The sequence below is a fragment of the Choloepus didactylus genome, chromosome 3 (genome assembly GCF_015220235.1).
Source record: "Choloepus didactylus isolate mChoDid1 chromosome 3, mChoDid1.pri, whole genome shotgun sequence".
Classification (NCBI taxonomy): domain Eukaryota; kingdom Metazoa; phylum Chordata; class Mammalia; order Pilosa; family Megalonychidae; genus Choloepus; species Choloepus didactylus.
In genome coordinates, this window is record NC_051309.1 from 115,082,992 (window position 1) to 115,098,384 (window position 15,393).

General features: G+C 37.1%; 1 protein-coding gene across 1 annotated transcript in view; it reads left to right on the plus strand.

Annotated features, from left to right (window-relative positions):
- Positions 1 to 15,393, plus strand: part of ARHGEF38 (Rho guanine nucleotide exchange factor 38) — a 173,358-nt gene that overhangs the window by 116,917 nt on the left and 41,048 nt on the right. The window contains exons 6-7 of the mRNA XM_037829025.1: positions 4,019 to 4,218; positions 8,032 to 8,165. Coding sequence (XP_037684953.1) covers positions 4,019 to 4,218; positions 8,032 to 8,165 — 334 coding nt within the window. The remainder of the gene's footprint in view (positions 1 to 4,018; positions 4,219 to 8,031; positions 8,166 to 15,393) is intronic.

Sequence of the window (15,393 nt, forward strand, 5' to 3'; positions counted from 1 at the left end):
GGTTGGAAATTTTTCTCTCTCAGAATTTTAAATATGTCATGCCACTGCCTTCTTGCCTCCATGGTGGCCACTGAGTAGTCACAACTTAGTCTTATGTTGTTTTCTTTGTATGTGGTCAATTGCTTTTCTCTTGCTGCTTTCAGAACTTGCTCCTCTTCTTCAGTATCGAGAGTCTAATCAGAATATATATCGGAGTCGGTTTATTTGGATTTATGCTATTTGGAGTTTGCTGGGCAACTATGCTTTGTGTATTTATATCGTGTAGAAGGTTTGGAAAGTTTTCCCCAACAATTTCTTTGAATACTCTTTCTAGACCTTTACCCTTCTCTTCCCTTTCTGGGGCACCAATGAGTCTTAAGGTTGGACGTTTTATTTTATCTATCGTATCCCTGAGATCCTTTTCGATTTTTTCAATTTTTTCTCCATTCTTTCTTTTGTTCTTTCATTTTCTGTTCTGTGGACCTCTAGGACACTGAGTAGTTGTTCAACTTCCTCTAGTCTTGTATTATGAGTATCCAGAGTCTTTTTAATTTGGCCAGCAATTTCTTTTATTTCCATAAGATCTTCTATTTTTTTATTTAATCTTGCAATTTTTTCTTTATGCTCTTCTAGGGTCTTCTTGATGTCCCTTTTATCCTGTTCCATGGTCTTCTTCATGTCTTTTATATCCTGTGCCATGTTTTCGTTCCTCGATTGTGATTGTTTGATTAATTGTGCCAAGTACTGTGTCTCTTCTGATATTTTGAATTGGGTGTTTGGGATCGGTTTCTCCATATCATCTGGTTTTATCATATGCATTAAGATTTTCTGTTGCTTTTGGCCTCTTGGCATTTGCTTCACTTGATAGGGTTCTTTCAAGTTGTAAAAAAAAAAAAAAAATACCAATCTAATTTTTCAGAAATCCAAGTTGGTGGCATATACTTTCTCCAGCTAACCAGCAGATGGTGTCTGCGAGTCACCTATACCCCTCAAGTCAGTTCTCCCCAACTCTGTCTCTGTGGTGTGTGGAGAAATGATTTTTTGTGGGGTTCAGTTGGTGAACTCAGTTTGGATTTGTTGTTGGAGCTGTCCGCCCTGAATGTGGTGAGTGTGTCTGGGTGGTCAGGGAGGCAGGGCTGCTTTAATATTCAAACCTCCCAGGTGTTCCCAGAGATTCAAGGCTGTTGCAAGATTCTAAGCCTTCATTTCAGTTTTGCCCCAGATTTTCTCTGTCGCTAACCCACAAACCACCGGCATTGACGTAGCGTCCCCGGGTTTTCCGGGCGGGCCCCCTTCTCAGCTGTGATCTTCCAGGACCTCTGCTGAGGGAAGGCTGTGTTACATCACTAGTGCATGTCATCCCTCAAGGGAAGCCCCGGGCTGTTAGACTGTGCAGGGGCACTCTCTGCCTGATGTAAAGATTAGCCTATAATTCCTGACTGGTGTAAGTTCTGAGTGAAAGGCAGGTAGTAGAGCTGGGCCCCACCTCTGTCCTCTTAGAGAAGATAGACGCCCTAGGGGGAGGTCATTAGCATTTCAATGGTCTCTCTCTGCCTGTGCCACACCCTTGTCTGGGTCACAGAACTGGGAACTGAAAATGGCCAAGGCTTTCTCCACTGAGTCGAAAAAGGAACAGAGCTAGTCCGAGGCGACCCTCTGGCTCTCCAAGGTCAGTCATCACCCAAAGCCTCTGTCTGCTTGTTGGGGATTCATACCTCATAGTGAGCAGTTCACACTCGCTAATTAAAACCCCAGTTGGAGCTCAGCTGAGCTATATTCGCTCACTAGGAGAAAGCTTCTCTCTGGCACCACAAGGCTTTGTAACTCGGGCTGTAGGGGAGGGGTCTCCTGATTTGGATCTGCAGTTCTTACTTACAGATTTTATGCTGTGATCTTGGGCATTCCTCCCAATTCAGGTTGGTGTATGATGAGTGGACGGTCACGTTTGTCCCCCTGCAGTTATTTCGGATTATTTACTGTTGTTTCTGGTTTTTTTAGTTGTTTCAGGGGACTACTTAGCTTCCACTCCTCTCTATGCTGCCATCTTAGATCCATCCTCCCAAACTTTTAATATTTATTTTGTTTTTCCTTTTTTAAAAAGTTGCTTTTTTTTTTTTTTTTGCTTTGGTCTTTCTATCTCTATTATGCTACCACCATTTTCTCAGCATGAGAATAAAATTCCTTAGTTATTTGTGCAGGGCCACATTTGCAATTTGGAGGAAAATTTGTTTTATAGAGAATAAAAGCACATTGCAGAGACTTTGAGAAATCTATCATTTCAGTCTATAAATTTTCACTAAGAAAGTGCTATCTGTCATGCTGGAGATATAGTGGTGAAGGGGAAACTGATAATAAACTAAAACAAGATGATTCCAAACAGTAATAAATGCTATACTGAAAGTAAAATGTGATAGGGAGTGGTGTGTGTGTGTGTGTGTGTGTGTGTGTGTGTGTGTGTGTGTGTGTGTGATAAAGTTCCTTAGTTTCTCATTTACCAAGTGAAGAGTGGAATTAAATGGTCTCTAAGATGCCTTCAGACATGATGAAACTTCTAATGATGCAATTTTTCTAATTTTATGCAATATTTTAGATATGTTTTACTATTCTAATTATATAGTCTGTTGTGTATCCATATTAGCACTTTGAAAATAATTGAAATATGAAAAAAAACATGTATCAGGATTCTATTATCTCTCATTATTTGAAAGATGAGTGACAGAGGATTGGAGCATGGCATGACCAAGCTTCTGAGTTCTTCACCTCCTGTGACCTAATTGGCTAGTGGAATGGTTCCATCCTCATCTTAGAGGCTCCTAAAGGGTCACTCAAGAGTGGGTGCTAACTTTTGGGTAGCCATTTGAAGATCTGTCGGCTAAGAAGTATTTACCACACGAAGTTATTGTGTGACAGCAGTGATTACTGACAGTGATGCTAATAATAATTAAAGAACAAGTCATATTTATTATAAAGGTCCTTGGGGATTGTAGTAGAGTCTTCAAAACATAAATGTAGCCCCTCAGTTTGGTGGAAGAGAGAAGAAAATGCTTTCTTTTGATTGTACTTTTCAAGTCATCTGTTCAGGCTATTAAATACTGAGTTTATTTTCCTCACCAGTCACAAAAAATACCATCAGGAAAATGCATATTTTCTTGGTGGTCATGAAAAAATAATTCTGAAATTGTTTCCCACTTGTTCCAGTTTGCTAACGCTGCCTTTTCACAAAACACCAGAAATGGATCGACTTTTATAAAGGGGGTTTATTTGGTTACAAAGTTACAGTCTTAAGGTCATAAAGTGTCCAAGGTAAGTCATCATCAATTTGGTACCTTCACTGGAGGATGGCCAATGGCATCTGGAAAACCTCTATTGGCTGGGAAGGCACATGGCTGTCATCTGTTCCAGAGTTCTGGTTTCAAAATGGCTTCCTCCCAGGATGTTCCTCTCTCAGCTCCTGTGCATTCTTCAAAGTGCCCCTCTTGGCTGTAGTAAGCTCCCTCCTGTGTAAGCTTAGATAGTGCTCTAGTAAACTAATCAAGGCCCACACTGAATGCATGGGGCCACACCTTCATGGAAATTATCCAATCAGAGTTATCACCTACAGTTGGGTAGGTCACATCTCTGTGGAAACACTCAATCCAAGAATTACAATCTAATCAATACCAATACGTCTGCCCACACAAGACTGCATCAAAGATAATGGCATTTTGGGGGACACAATATATTCAAACTGGCACACCATTATTATTATAAAATCTGTTCTAAAGAACTATAAGTGGAACATGGATGCAAATAACGTTTTGAATCCTTTTTGGTGAACGGATATTTTCAAATTTGGTTTCTTCTAGGTTTCTGTTTAGTAGTAGGGACTTCCAGCCTTGCTTCTTTGTGCCATATTTTGTTCTTGCTTTCATTTAGAAAGTTTAGATAGCCAACTAGAGAAACAAAAGATAGAAAACAGTTTCAAAGTTAATAATAAAAATTAAAAGGAGTTAATAAAACAAAAATTATGAAACTGACATTATATATATATCTATTATAGGGGCAAACCAAACTTATTGGACATGGGCTCTTTGATGATCAAACCAATTCAACGTGTGATGAAATACCCCTTATTATTGTGTGAACTTCGGAATTCAACCCCTCCTTCTCACCCGGATTACAGAGCACTAGAGGATGCCTTTGCTGCCATGAAAGACATGAACGTCAACATTAATGAACTTAAAAGAAGGAAGGATTTAGGTAAGACTAGGTATGATGTATTGGGTGTTTTCCATTTTTGGAGTGTTCTGTTTATGTTTCTGAGAATCAGTATCAGGGAAAGGTCTAAGTTGTCACAGCAGAAGCAGTGAACATTATATATATATATATATATATATATATATATATATATATATATATATATATATATATATTTACATGTATATGTAAATATTAAGAGATTTATTATAGGAATGTAATATTAAGAGATTTATTATAGGAACTGACACATGTGAACCTGGGGATTGGCAAGCAAAGGCAGGAATTTTTCTTTCTGACTGCTGAAATCATCAGTTCTGGCTCTAAGACCTCCAACTGAATGGATGAGGAGACTCCCATCACTGCTGAAGGAAATCTACTTTGTTGATTGTAGATGCAATCAGACATACATGCAATCAACTGACTGTAGCTGCAAATCCATCTACAAAGTATCTTCACAATAACAATCAGGCCAATGTTTGCTTGACCAAGCAACTAGACAGTGTAACCTAGTCAAGTTGACACATGAAATTAACCATCACAATCATCACTTGATGTCAAGAATTGGTGGCTGGGGAGAAGAATGAGGTGTTGACTTTACAGCAGTCTAGGAGAAGATCATGAGGCACAAAAAATGACAATTTTTTGATAAAATTGTCCAGCCTCTTTTGACCACTGCACACCTGATCATACATTGTGAGTTAAACATCTCCATAGCACATGTAATGCTCCTATCACTATGTGTGGAAAGAAAGAGACATGGACAAATAACTGTAGCAGTGCAAAGCTAGCATGGGAAAGGGGCAAAGAAAGGAGCAGACCAGCAGAGGAGGCCCATCTAGCACATCAGGCTCATGTGGTCCTGGCACACGAAGAACGAAGGTTGTTCAGCAATCATTGCTCCACTGGAGGAAACAAGTATGCTCCTTTGTAGAATTAATATATTGTTAACTATTTGTAAGTGAAGGCCTAAAATTAGTGTCTAAAGTAAAATTAGGTTTCAAAATAGGGGGGAGAATTACATGGTTCCCATACATTCCAGATGTAGTAACGCATCATGATCAGAGCTTATTTTAGGCTTGGGAAGACCTAGGGCCTCAGTATGATTTGTGTCCGTAAAATTCTTAATTGCCTTTGTACTTCTAACATTACATCTCAAGTAGACATTAAAGTAATGGTAGGTACTTTAGTGCTATCTTGTCCTACCATTTCATTTATTTGTATTTATTTTATTTTATTTTCTAATTTTTAATTCAAAAAGTAATGTGTTTATATTAATAGATTAAAAGTATACAGAAGGGTGTAGAGTAAAAAAGTAACAGTTGTAGAATAAGATACATCATAAACAAAAAGAAAAGATAGCCCATAGACAAAGGATTACTATCCAGAATATATAATTTTAGATACTAAATCAATAATAAAAAACATTCTAATAGAAAAAAATGGTTAATACTAGTAAATAGCAATTCACAGAAAGACCAATGCATTTTAAAATGCTATGCTTCACTGGTAATCAGGGAAATACACATAAAAATCACAATGACATACTATTCCCAGTCCATGAGATTTGCAAAATATTTTAAAAATGGATAATACTAAGTACCAAATCTCAACATTCAGGTGAAAATGTAAATTGGAATCATCCTTTTGGAGAGAAATTTGACAATAACTAGTAAAGTTGAAGATGCACATACCCAAGACCAGAAAGTCTATTTCTCTGTATTTGCTCTTGAGAAACTCTTGTCTGTGTGTTCAAAATAGGGGAAAAAAGGAAGAAGAAAAGAAAAGTACTTACATGTTTATCCACATAAGAGATAAATACACTATGTGCTATACACTGTGGTATCATGAAAAGATAAAAATGAGTAAACTAAAAGTACATATATCAACTTAGACAAATCACAAAAACACAAAGTTGAGTTTTTTGTTTTAATTTTTTTGAAAGGGTGTTAGCAAGTTACAGAATAACATGGACAATCTGCAGTGTGGTACCATTTTTATAAAGTCTGAAAACATTTGAAATAATTCTGTATGTTGTATGGCTACATATACAGTGTTTTGGTTTGCTAAAGCTGCCAGAAGGCAATACGCCAGAAATGGGGTAGCTTTTTACAATGGGGTTCTATTAGTTTACAAGTTACAGCTCTTAGGCCATGAAAATGTCCAAATTAAGGCATCAAGAGGATACCTGGACTCTGAAGAAAGTCATCTGGGACACTCTGTCACATGGGAGGCACATGGCCAGCATGTGCTCATCCTTCACTCTTGAGTTTTGTTGCCTTCAGTTCTGGTTCCAGTGGCTTCTTCTGTGGGTCCTCTGTTAGCTCCTCCAGGGCTTTTCTCTCTAAGCTTTTTCCAGACTTCTCTGTATGTTTCTCTTTCTGAGCTCTCTAGGCTTTTTCTGCCTTTTATCCTCTCATAAAGGACTCCAGTAAAGAATGGGCTGGGTCACATCTGCTGAAACAACTTAATCAAAAGTCCCACCCACCCACAATAGGTCTGCACCCACAGAAATGGATTAAAAGAACATGGTATTTTCTGGAGTACATAACAGCTTCAAACCAGCATACAGAGTAAAAGCATAAAAATAGATATAGTAATAGGATATCAATTCCATTTTGGGATCAAAGATGGGGATGAGGGACGTTTAGTATTATGTGATTTTTTTAAATAAAAAGATTGGACACAAATGAGGCAAATTTTAATGTTTCACAATGCCAGGAGATGGAAATTGCTGTTATGTTATTCTTAATACTTTTCTGTTGGCTTAAACTGTTTCAAAGTTTTAAAGAGGAAAAGTTTCCCACTCCCCACAATTCCAGTTTGTATACCTAATTTTTTATTGTTTTCTTCAGACTTTCTATGTCTTTTCCTCCTTATTTTCCTTTTCTCCACCCCCCAACCCTCTTTCTTCTTCTTTCCTTCCTCCAACATATAAGGTACTATAATTGGCTTTCTTAAAAAAAAATCTTATTCATATGTTGTGGACATTCTTCTAGTTATTATTGCCTTCTTTTTCATAGCTCCGCAGAATTCCATTTTATGAGTATATTATCATTTATTCAACTATTCCCCTATGGCTAAACTTTCATATTGTTTCCAATATTTTGCTATTTGAAAAAATGCTGCAGCAAACAGAACTCTGCATGAACTTCTTGATTCTAGTCAATGAGTATTTACATTTTGTTTAGGTTCTGTGAAATTGTCTCTATGAAAACTATGTTGGTTTAATTCTCATCAACATTGTATAAGCATGCCCATTTCCCGACATCCTTACCAACACTGGATGTTGGGAATATTTAATACTTGGAGTAATATATTGAGAGGTGAAAATCATTTTAAAGAAAAATGAGTGAAGCTTAGAGAGATGACTCAGCTTGCCCAAAATCTCAGCTAGTAGAGAGCCCTCTAGAATTTGGGGTGTTCTTAAGTTGGGTGCAGTGGCCTTTTCATTTGTTGGATATTGATGCTTCATTCCAGAAGCCCCAGGTAAAATGTGCATGGATAGCTGAGAAGAGCAGAGAATCATTTCCAATATCAGGAATTTCTTTAATGTGGGAAGTAAATGAACTTTGGGTCTTTAGGAGTTGGAGTCTTTGGGCAGCTGAGCTATGAAGGGCAGTGGTGTGGATGTGTGGGAGTGTGACGGGGCAGTGGGGTGGAGCATATGACAAGAGGCCTGGTATCTGCAGCAGAGGGTAAAAAAATCATGTTGATTTTGATCTTTAATATAAATATAGATTTGACTGCTTTAGGTGACGCACATCATTTTATGCAGCACATGTTTAGGTACATTATTATATTCTTCTGTTTCAGTTCTAAAATACAAGAAGAATGATGAGGATGAATCACTTAAAGACAAATTATCTAAACTAAATATTCATTCAATTAGCAAGAAATCAAAAAGAGTGACAAATCATCTAAAGATTCTGACCAGAGGAGAATCACAGGTAATTTTTCTTCTTGGGCCACATACACTTTCCTGGGGAACATGAGAACTGATATCTTTATTAAGTTTTGTTTTTTGTTATCAGAGCTGTTTTAGAATATTGAGAATTGAGATAATTGTTCCATGCTTTTTATTTCTCTCTCCCTCTCTTTAGGGGGAAATAGAGGGTGAGAGTGGAGGTGGTTTTGACACTATCTTAGCTGTGTTATTTCCACTCAGGAAGCAGACAAAGCAGAGATAAGGAAGTGGCTCAACAAGGCTTGCCCCAGGAGGCCTGATACTTAACTAGCACATAATCAAGGCCTCTTTCCATCCCTGTTTTATTTCTGCTTTTCAAAATTTCACTTTCCTTTATGGTGCCCTCAATATTCATATTATCTTTATGTCACCCATTACATAAAAAGTGCTTAGATGCTGTTTTAGTTTCCTGGCTCCCAAAGCAAACAGCATACAATGGGTTGGCTTAAACAATGGGAATTTATTGGTTCGTGGTTTTGAGTCTAGGAGAAGTCCAAAATCAAGACATCATCAAGGAGATGCTTTCTCCCAGAAGACTGTGGAGTTCCGGGGCTGGCTGCTGGAAATCCTTGGTCCTTGGCTTTTCTGTCACGTGGCAATGCACAGGGCAGCCTCTTCTGGTTTCTTCTTTTGCAGGTTCCATTGATTTTCAGCTTCTGGTTGCTCCCGTTGGCTTTCTTTCTCTCTCTGTGTGTGACCTTCCCTATAAGACCTTCAGTTATAGGATTGAAACTCATCCTGACTCAGCTGAGTCACACCTTAACTGAAGTAACCTCATCAAAAGGTCTTCTTTACAAGAGTTAACATCCATAGGAATGGATTAAGTTTATGAACATGTCTTTCTGGGGTATATAGCTCCAAACCACTATGGATTCATAACTTAGTGTGATTTTTTCCCCTACAACTTAACCCCCTTGCCCCAACTCCTCCCCAGAAGCACAGATAACTGTTTTGTGTCAGCTGTTCATGCACTTCAATACCTAATTAAAACTGGAGGTGTTAGCAAAAGCTCTTAAAATTTAATGTGTGTAAGAATTACCTGAGGGTGTGTTAAAGGACAGAGTCCAGGGTTCCACCTACTTCAAGGATAGAATCTAGAAGTCTGTATTTTTACAGGTGTTTTGAAGTCAATGATCTTCAAGTAAGTGATAAATGGAACACACCTGAGACTCACAATAGACGCTTCATGGTCTTAAGGAAGTAATACCAAATTTTGCATTCTAACCAAAAATAGAGAGGACAGTTCTTAGGAAATTGAATAGTCCTTATTTATTTTCCCCTCATTTTCCTGCCTGCATCACTTACTATTTCAAAGACTCTCACTACAGTTTTTTAGTTTGAACCAGAGGCAGCTGTAGAGTGGTCTAGTGTTGGTTGTAGATGAGTGGTCCTATCCACATCACTCATTAGCAGCATGGTCCTTTTTCCTGCTTCCATGAATCTTTGCAGCTTTCTTATCACTTAGGTAAAAATGGCCTCTCCCCCTTCTAATGCCAAACACACTTACTATCTGTACCACTCACCTGCCACTATTCATATTGCAAGAGTCAGCACAGGGCATAAATTAAGAGCAAGATTTTGAAATTACCCTGACCTGGGTTTGAGTCCCACCTCTGTCTCTAACTAACTACTTGGCTTCAGGCACATAACCTTAATTTAATCATCCGTAAATTAAGGGTTCTACAAGTACCTAATACATGGGCCAGCTGTGGGGATTAAATGAGATGATGCATGTAAGAAAGCACCTAACACAGTGTAAACTACTCAATATCTATTTGTTCTCATGATTATCATAATTAGTGTTATATCTTTACCTTGTATTGTTATTTATCTTTTAATGTACGGACTTCTCATTTTCCATGTGGTTTTAAACTCCTTCAGCTGTGGCTTGTATTATTCTTGTATTTTATATACTTTATATCCTTTATATCCTTGTTCTTTATATTTTATTAGGGGCTACCTGAGTCCAGTGCATATAGGAGGCAATTCCAGGCCTTTCCTTTCAATGCAGGACTATAATATGGGACATTTATGGTATGTGGGCCCAGATCAGAGAAAGAAAAATCAAGATATTTCAGCTAAAGGCAACAGTAGTAAAATTGAATTGGAAACTCGTCTGAGAAGAGACTGTAGCCCCCAAAGTTATGAGCACATGAAGTGCAAACAATTCTCCCCCTATCTTTGGGATTTTGTTTTTGATGCTCAAGAAAATTCTATTGAGGCACAATAGGCAGGTTCCAATTCTGGGCAGATTTTCATATATGCTCTTACATTTTTCAAACTATTTATCATCAACTTCTTCCATTTTTCAATTGTGTACTAAAAGAGAATTGTAGTTAAAGTAGCCTGAAGGGATATTAATTAGATTGTTCCCCTTAATCTTTTGAGATGATATCCTCTTAGCAATGAAGCATTTCACTGTTAATCAGAAAACCAGCTGCATAGGCCAGACTAAAGAAGAGATAAATCTCAAATCCATCAATTTTGCACTTGTCAGCAGCTCAGGTGAAATATTTGGTGGAGCTAGAATGTAATGCTTCTACCCAAGAGAAAGGATCTATTAAACTCATCATGCGTTTATTGAACTCTCATGTATAGGCACTGAGTTAAAGATTAGGACTATAAATAAAATGTAGGTTCTGAATTGGGACTGCTTGAGTTTGAATCCTTGAACCTACTACTTTATTTTTTTTTTTTTATCATCATTTTATTGAGATATATTTACATACCATGCAGTCATACAAAACAAATTGTACTTTCGATTGTTTACAGTACCATTACATAGTTGTACATTCATCACCTAAATCAATCCCTGACACCTTCATTAGCACACACACAAAAATAACAAGAATAATAATTAGAGTGAAAAAGAGCAATTGAAGTAAAAAAGAACACTGGGTACCTTTGTCTGTTTGTTTCCTTCCCCTACTTTTCTACACATCCATCCATAAACTAGACAAAGTGGAGTTTGGTCCTTATGGCATTCCCAATCCCACTGTCACCCCTCATAAGCTACATTTTTATACAACTGTCTTCGAGATTCATGGGTTCTGGGTTGTAGTTTAATAGTTTCAGGTATCCACCACCAGCTACCCCAATTCTTTAGAACCTAAAAAAGAACCTACTACTTTAGAATCATCTGGGCCCTGGCCAAGATATACAAAATAAAATCTCTATGATGGGTCCTTGGAAAATGCATTTAAGAAGATATGCCCCAGAATATTCTTATACATATCAAACTAGGTTAGAGCATGGATATCCTAAAACAGAAGGGTGTTGGATTTTGTGTGGATTACAAAGACCTAAGCTACCTATTTAAGCAGGGAATTTCTAGATGAACAATACTAAAGGGTTTTAAAATGAAATAAAATGTCGCCATTTTTTATCCATTCAGTTCTAAGGTCAACCATCTTGAATTAACAACCTTACGAACTGATAACAGCTATAGTTATTAACCAGTACCAAACCGAATAAACACCATGTTCCTTAAAATATTTCCATATTGGTGCAGATTTTGCAAGCATGAGGCCGGTTGTGATCTTATTTTGTAGCCATTTTGATTGCCCAGAGGAAATACTTCTTGCCATTAAGAGCAATAGTGTTTGCTCCTAGAAACTGTCACAGATATATATTAAAACATTTCTCTGAATGCTAATAAATACACATATAGACTGACAAAAAATAACAGAGCAAATGAAACCACTCTCTTAATTCTGCTGGGTTATGCTAACAGATTAAAATTATGTATCATCTGTAGAGTTGATAAAGAATCGTTGCATTTCTTCAAGCATGAACCTAAGAATATTTTCTTTACTACCAATGTAAAAAATTGGAATGAATCCTATTAGCCTAACAATAAATTTTAGTTGATAGGTCAAATTCAGCCATTTTATAAACCTACAAAGGTTGGGTAGTTTAAGAGTATGTGCATGGACTTCTGGCAACCAAGACAGTGGTGTAAGAATCCCCCATAGAATCTTTGAACAGAGAAAAATCTGACAGAGCTGTCTTCCTCAAAATTCCAGAAAACAGTTAAAAATTTGCAGTAACTGGGCAAGTACTGAATCAAGAAAATGCAGCTTTAAAAACAATAGGAGAAGCTTGTGGTACCCTTGCTGGTCCCTCCCAAAGATCAATCTGTGCCCCAATTATGGGTCTCTGACCCTGTTCCAGAAGAAGCAGAGTTTGCGTACTTGGATGCATGTATGTCAGTGCCAGTGCATCAGGTGAACAGCTTGAAAGACTGAGCCAAGAAACTCATATCTGGCTCACCCTCCCAGAAGCAGCCTGTGCAGCTGAAGCAGTGTAAGAAACAATTAAGTCACAGAAGCTTGGGGAAAAAGGTTGTCTGATTTAAGACATACAATCAAACACTCAGTAGGGGAGAGAATATATTTCATATAGAGTAGAGGGGGCAGGAAAATTCCTATAAACATGGGTATTCCTGAGGCTATGAAAGACCACAAGCCCAGAACAAGATAGACTCAGAAAAGACCAAAAAGGACCTGTACTTCACATATGCTTTGGGCTGATCTTCTTGATAGGAGGGCTGAACTCTGAAGGAGAGCACCAGCCAATGCAGAGCCAATTCTCAAAGACTGTGAAAAGCATTTTCTGCTTTGGTTTGTTTGTTTTTCTTAGATCCTGGCAGTCAAGGAAATCTCTGTCATATCACTGGCGGCAAACACACTTAACGAATAGACAGCTCAGAAACTAAGTCCCAGAGTTAACAGTAAAATATTAAAATGTGCAATGTGTAACAAGAGATTACAAGACAGACAAAGAAACATGAAATGATGGCTCATCTGAAAGAACAAGATAAAAATCCAGAAACCATGAAGGAAACCAGATTTTGGACATATTGGATAAAGACTAAAAAAAAGACCCTAAAAATTCTCAGGGAAATAAAGGAAAACATGGAGAATGAACTAAACGATATGAAGGAAAAATGAATGAACAATATGAGAATCTCAATAAAGAGATAGAATTTTTAAAAGTAAACAAACCGAAATACTGGAGATGAAAAGCACAAAACTGAAATGAAAAATTCCCTAGTGGGTTTCAGTAGCACATTGGAGCTGGCAGATGAGTCAATTAATTCAAAAACAAGATGACTGAAATGATTCAGGTTGGAAAAAAAAGAATTGTAAGAAAAGGGAACAAAGCCTAAGAGACCTTTGAGATACCATTCAGTGTGTCAATATATGCATTATGGGTGTTCCATAAGGAGAAGAGAGAGAGTCAGCAGAAATGTTCAAAGAAAAAATTGGCAGAAAACTTCTGAAATTTAATGAAAGATATGAATATGCACATTCAAGAACCTAACAAACTCCAACCAGGATAAACTTGAAGAGAACCACACCTAGACTTGTATCAGTCCAACTGTTGAATGCTAAGTGCAAAGAGAGAGTTCTGAGAACTGCAAGAGAAAAGCTATGTGTTATGTAAAGGAAGTTGCAATAAGACCAAGTGCTCAGAAACCATGGGAGCAAGATGGAAGTGGGATGAACTATTTAAAGTGCTGAAAGAAAACAATTGCCAAAAAGGCATTTTGTATCCAGCAAGACTGTCTTTCAAAAATGAGGGAGCGGTTCAGACATTCCCAGGGAAACAAAAGCTGAGGGAGTTCATTACCACTAGATGTGCCCTACAAGCAATGTTAAAGGGAGTTCTTCAGGTTGAAAGGAAGACACCAGACAATGGATTGAAGCAGCATAAAAATATGAAGACCTCTGGTAAATGTAATCATATGACTAATTATAAACATCGTACTCGTGTATTGTATTTTTTGGTATGTAACTCCACTTTTTACTTCTTAAAGTTTTTAAATGCAAATGCATAAAAAGTAATGTTAAATCTATGGTTTTAGACATAACAATATACAACATGGTGGGGGAGATGGAAGGCTATAGGAACCCTCTATCTGTATGCTATTGAAGTTAAGTTGTTATAGATTTAGGGTGTTAAATTTTAACCCCATGGTAAGCACAAAGAAAATATATTAAAAATACATACAGAAAGAATTGAGAAGGAACTCAAAATGGTAAACTATAAAAATCAAATAAATAGAAAAGTAGGCTTAATGGAAGAATTAAGGGACAGAAAAGGTATAAGACTTACAAAAACTATGCAGCAAAATGGCAAAAGAAAGTCCTATATTATCAGTAGGGACTTTGAATGTAAATGGATTAAACTCTCCAGTCAAAAGGTAGATACTGGTAGAATAGATTAAAAAGCATGACCAGCTATTTGCTATTTACAAGAGACTCACATTAAATTCGAACACACAAGTAGCTTGAAAGTGAAAGGATGGAAAAAGTATATACCATGCAAATAGTAACCAAAAGAAAGTGGGGATAGCTATACTAATGCAAGATAAAATAGACTTTAAAACTGTTCTGAGGGACTAAGAAGGACATTATATATTGGTAAAGACTACAAGAAGGTTAACAATTATAAATATATATGCTCTTAAGGGCAGATCCTAAAATATATGAAGCAAATATGGACAGATTTGAAGGGAGAAATAGATAGTTCTACATTAACAGGCAGAGGCTTCAATGCCCCATTTTCAATAATGGATCTAGACTGAAGATCAATAAGGAAATAGAAGACTTGAATAGTACTGTAAACCAATTAGCCCTAACAGGCATGTATAGAACACTTCAACCAACAACAGCAGACTACACATTCTTCTGTAGTTCACATGGTCATACCAGATAAATCATGTATTGGGTCACAAAACAAGTCTCAGGAAATGTAAAAATATTAAAGTCATACAACATATCTTCTCCAACAACAATGGAATAATTCTAGAAATTGATAACAGAGGGAGAAATGGAAAATTCACAAATATGTGGAAATTAAACAGCACACTCTTAATCAACCAATAGGTCAAAGAAGAAATCGCAAGGGAAATTAGGAAATATGTTCAGGCAAATGAAAATGAAAACACAACATAAAACTTAAGGGATACAGAAAAGGCAGTTTTGAGAGCGAAGTTTATAGCTCTAAATGCGTACATAAAAAAAAGAAAAGAAAAGAAACAAAGAAACAAAGAAAGATCTCAAAGGAGAAGCCCAACCTTACAACTGGTAGATACAGAAAAAGAAGAGTAAATTAAACCAAAAATGAGGAGAAGGAAGGAAATAGCAAAGATTAGAGCAGAGATAAATGACATAGAGGATAAAAAACAATAGAGAGCTACAATG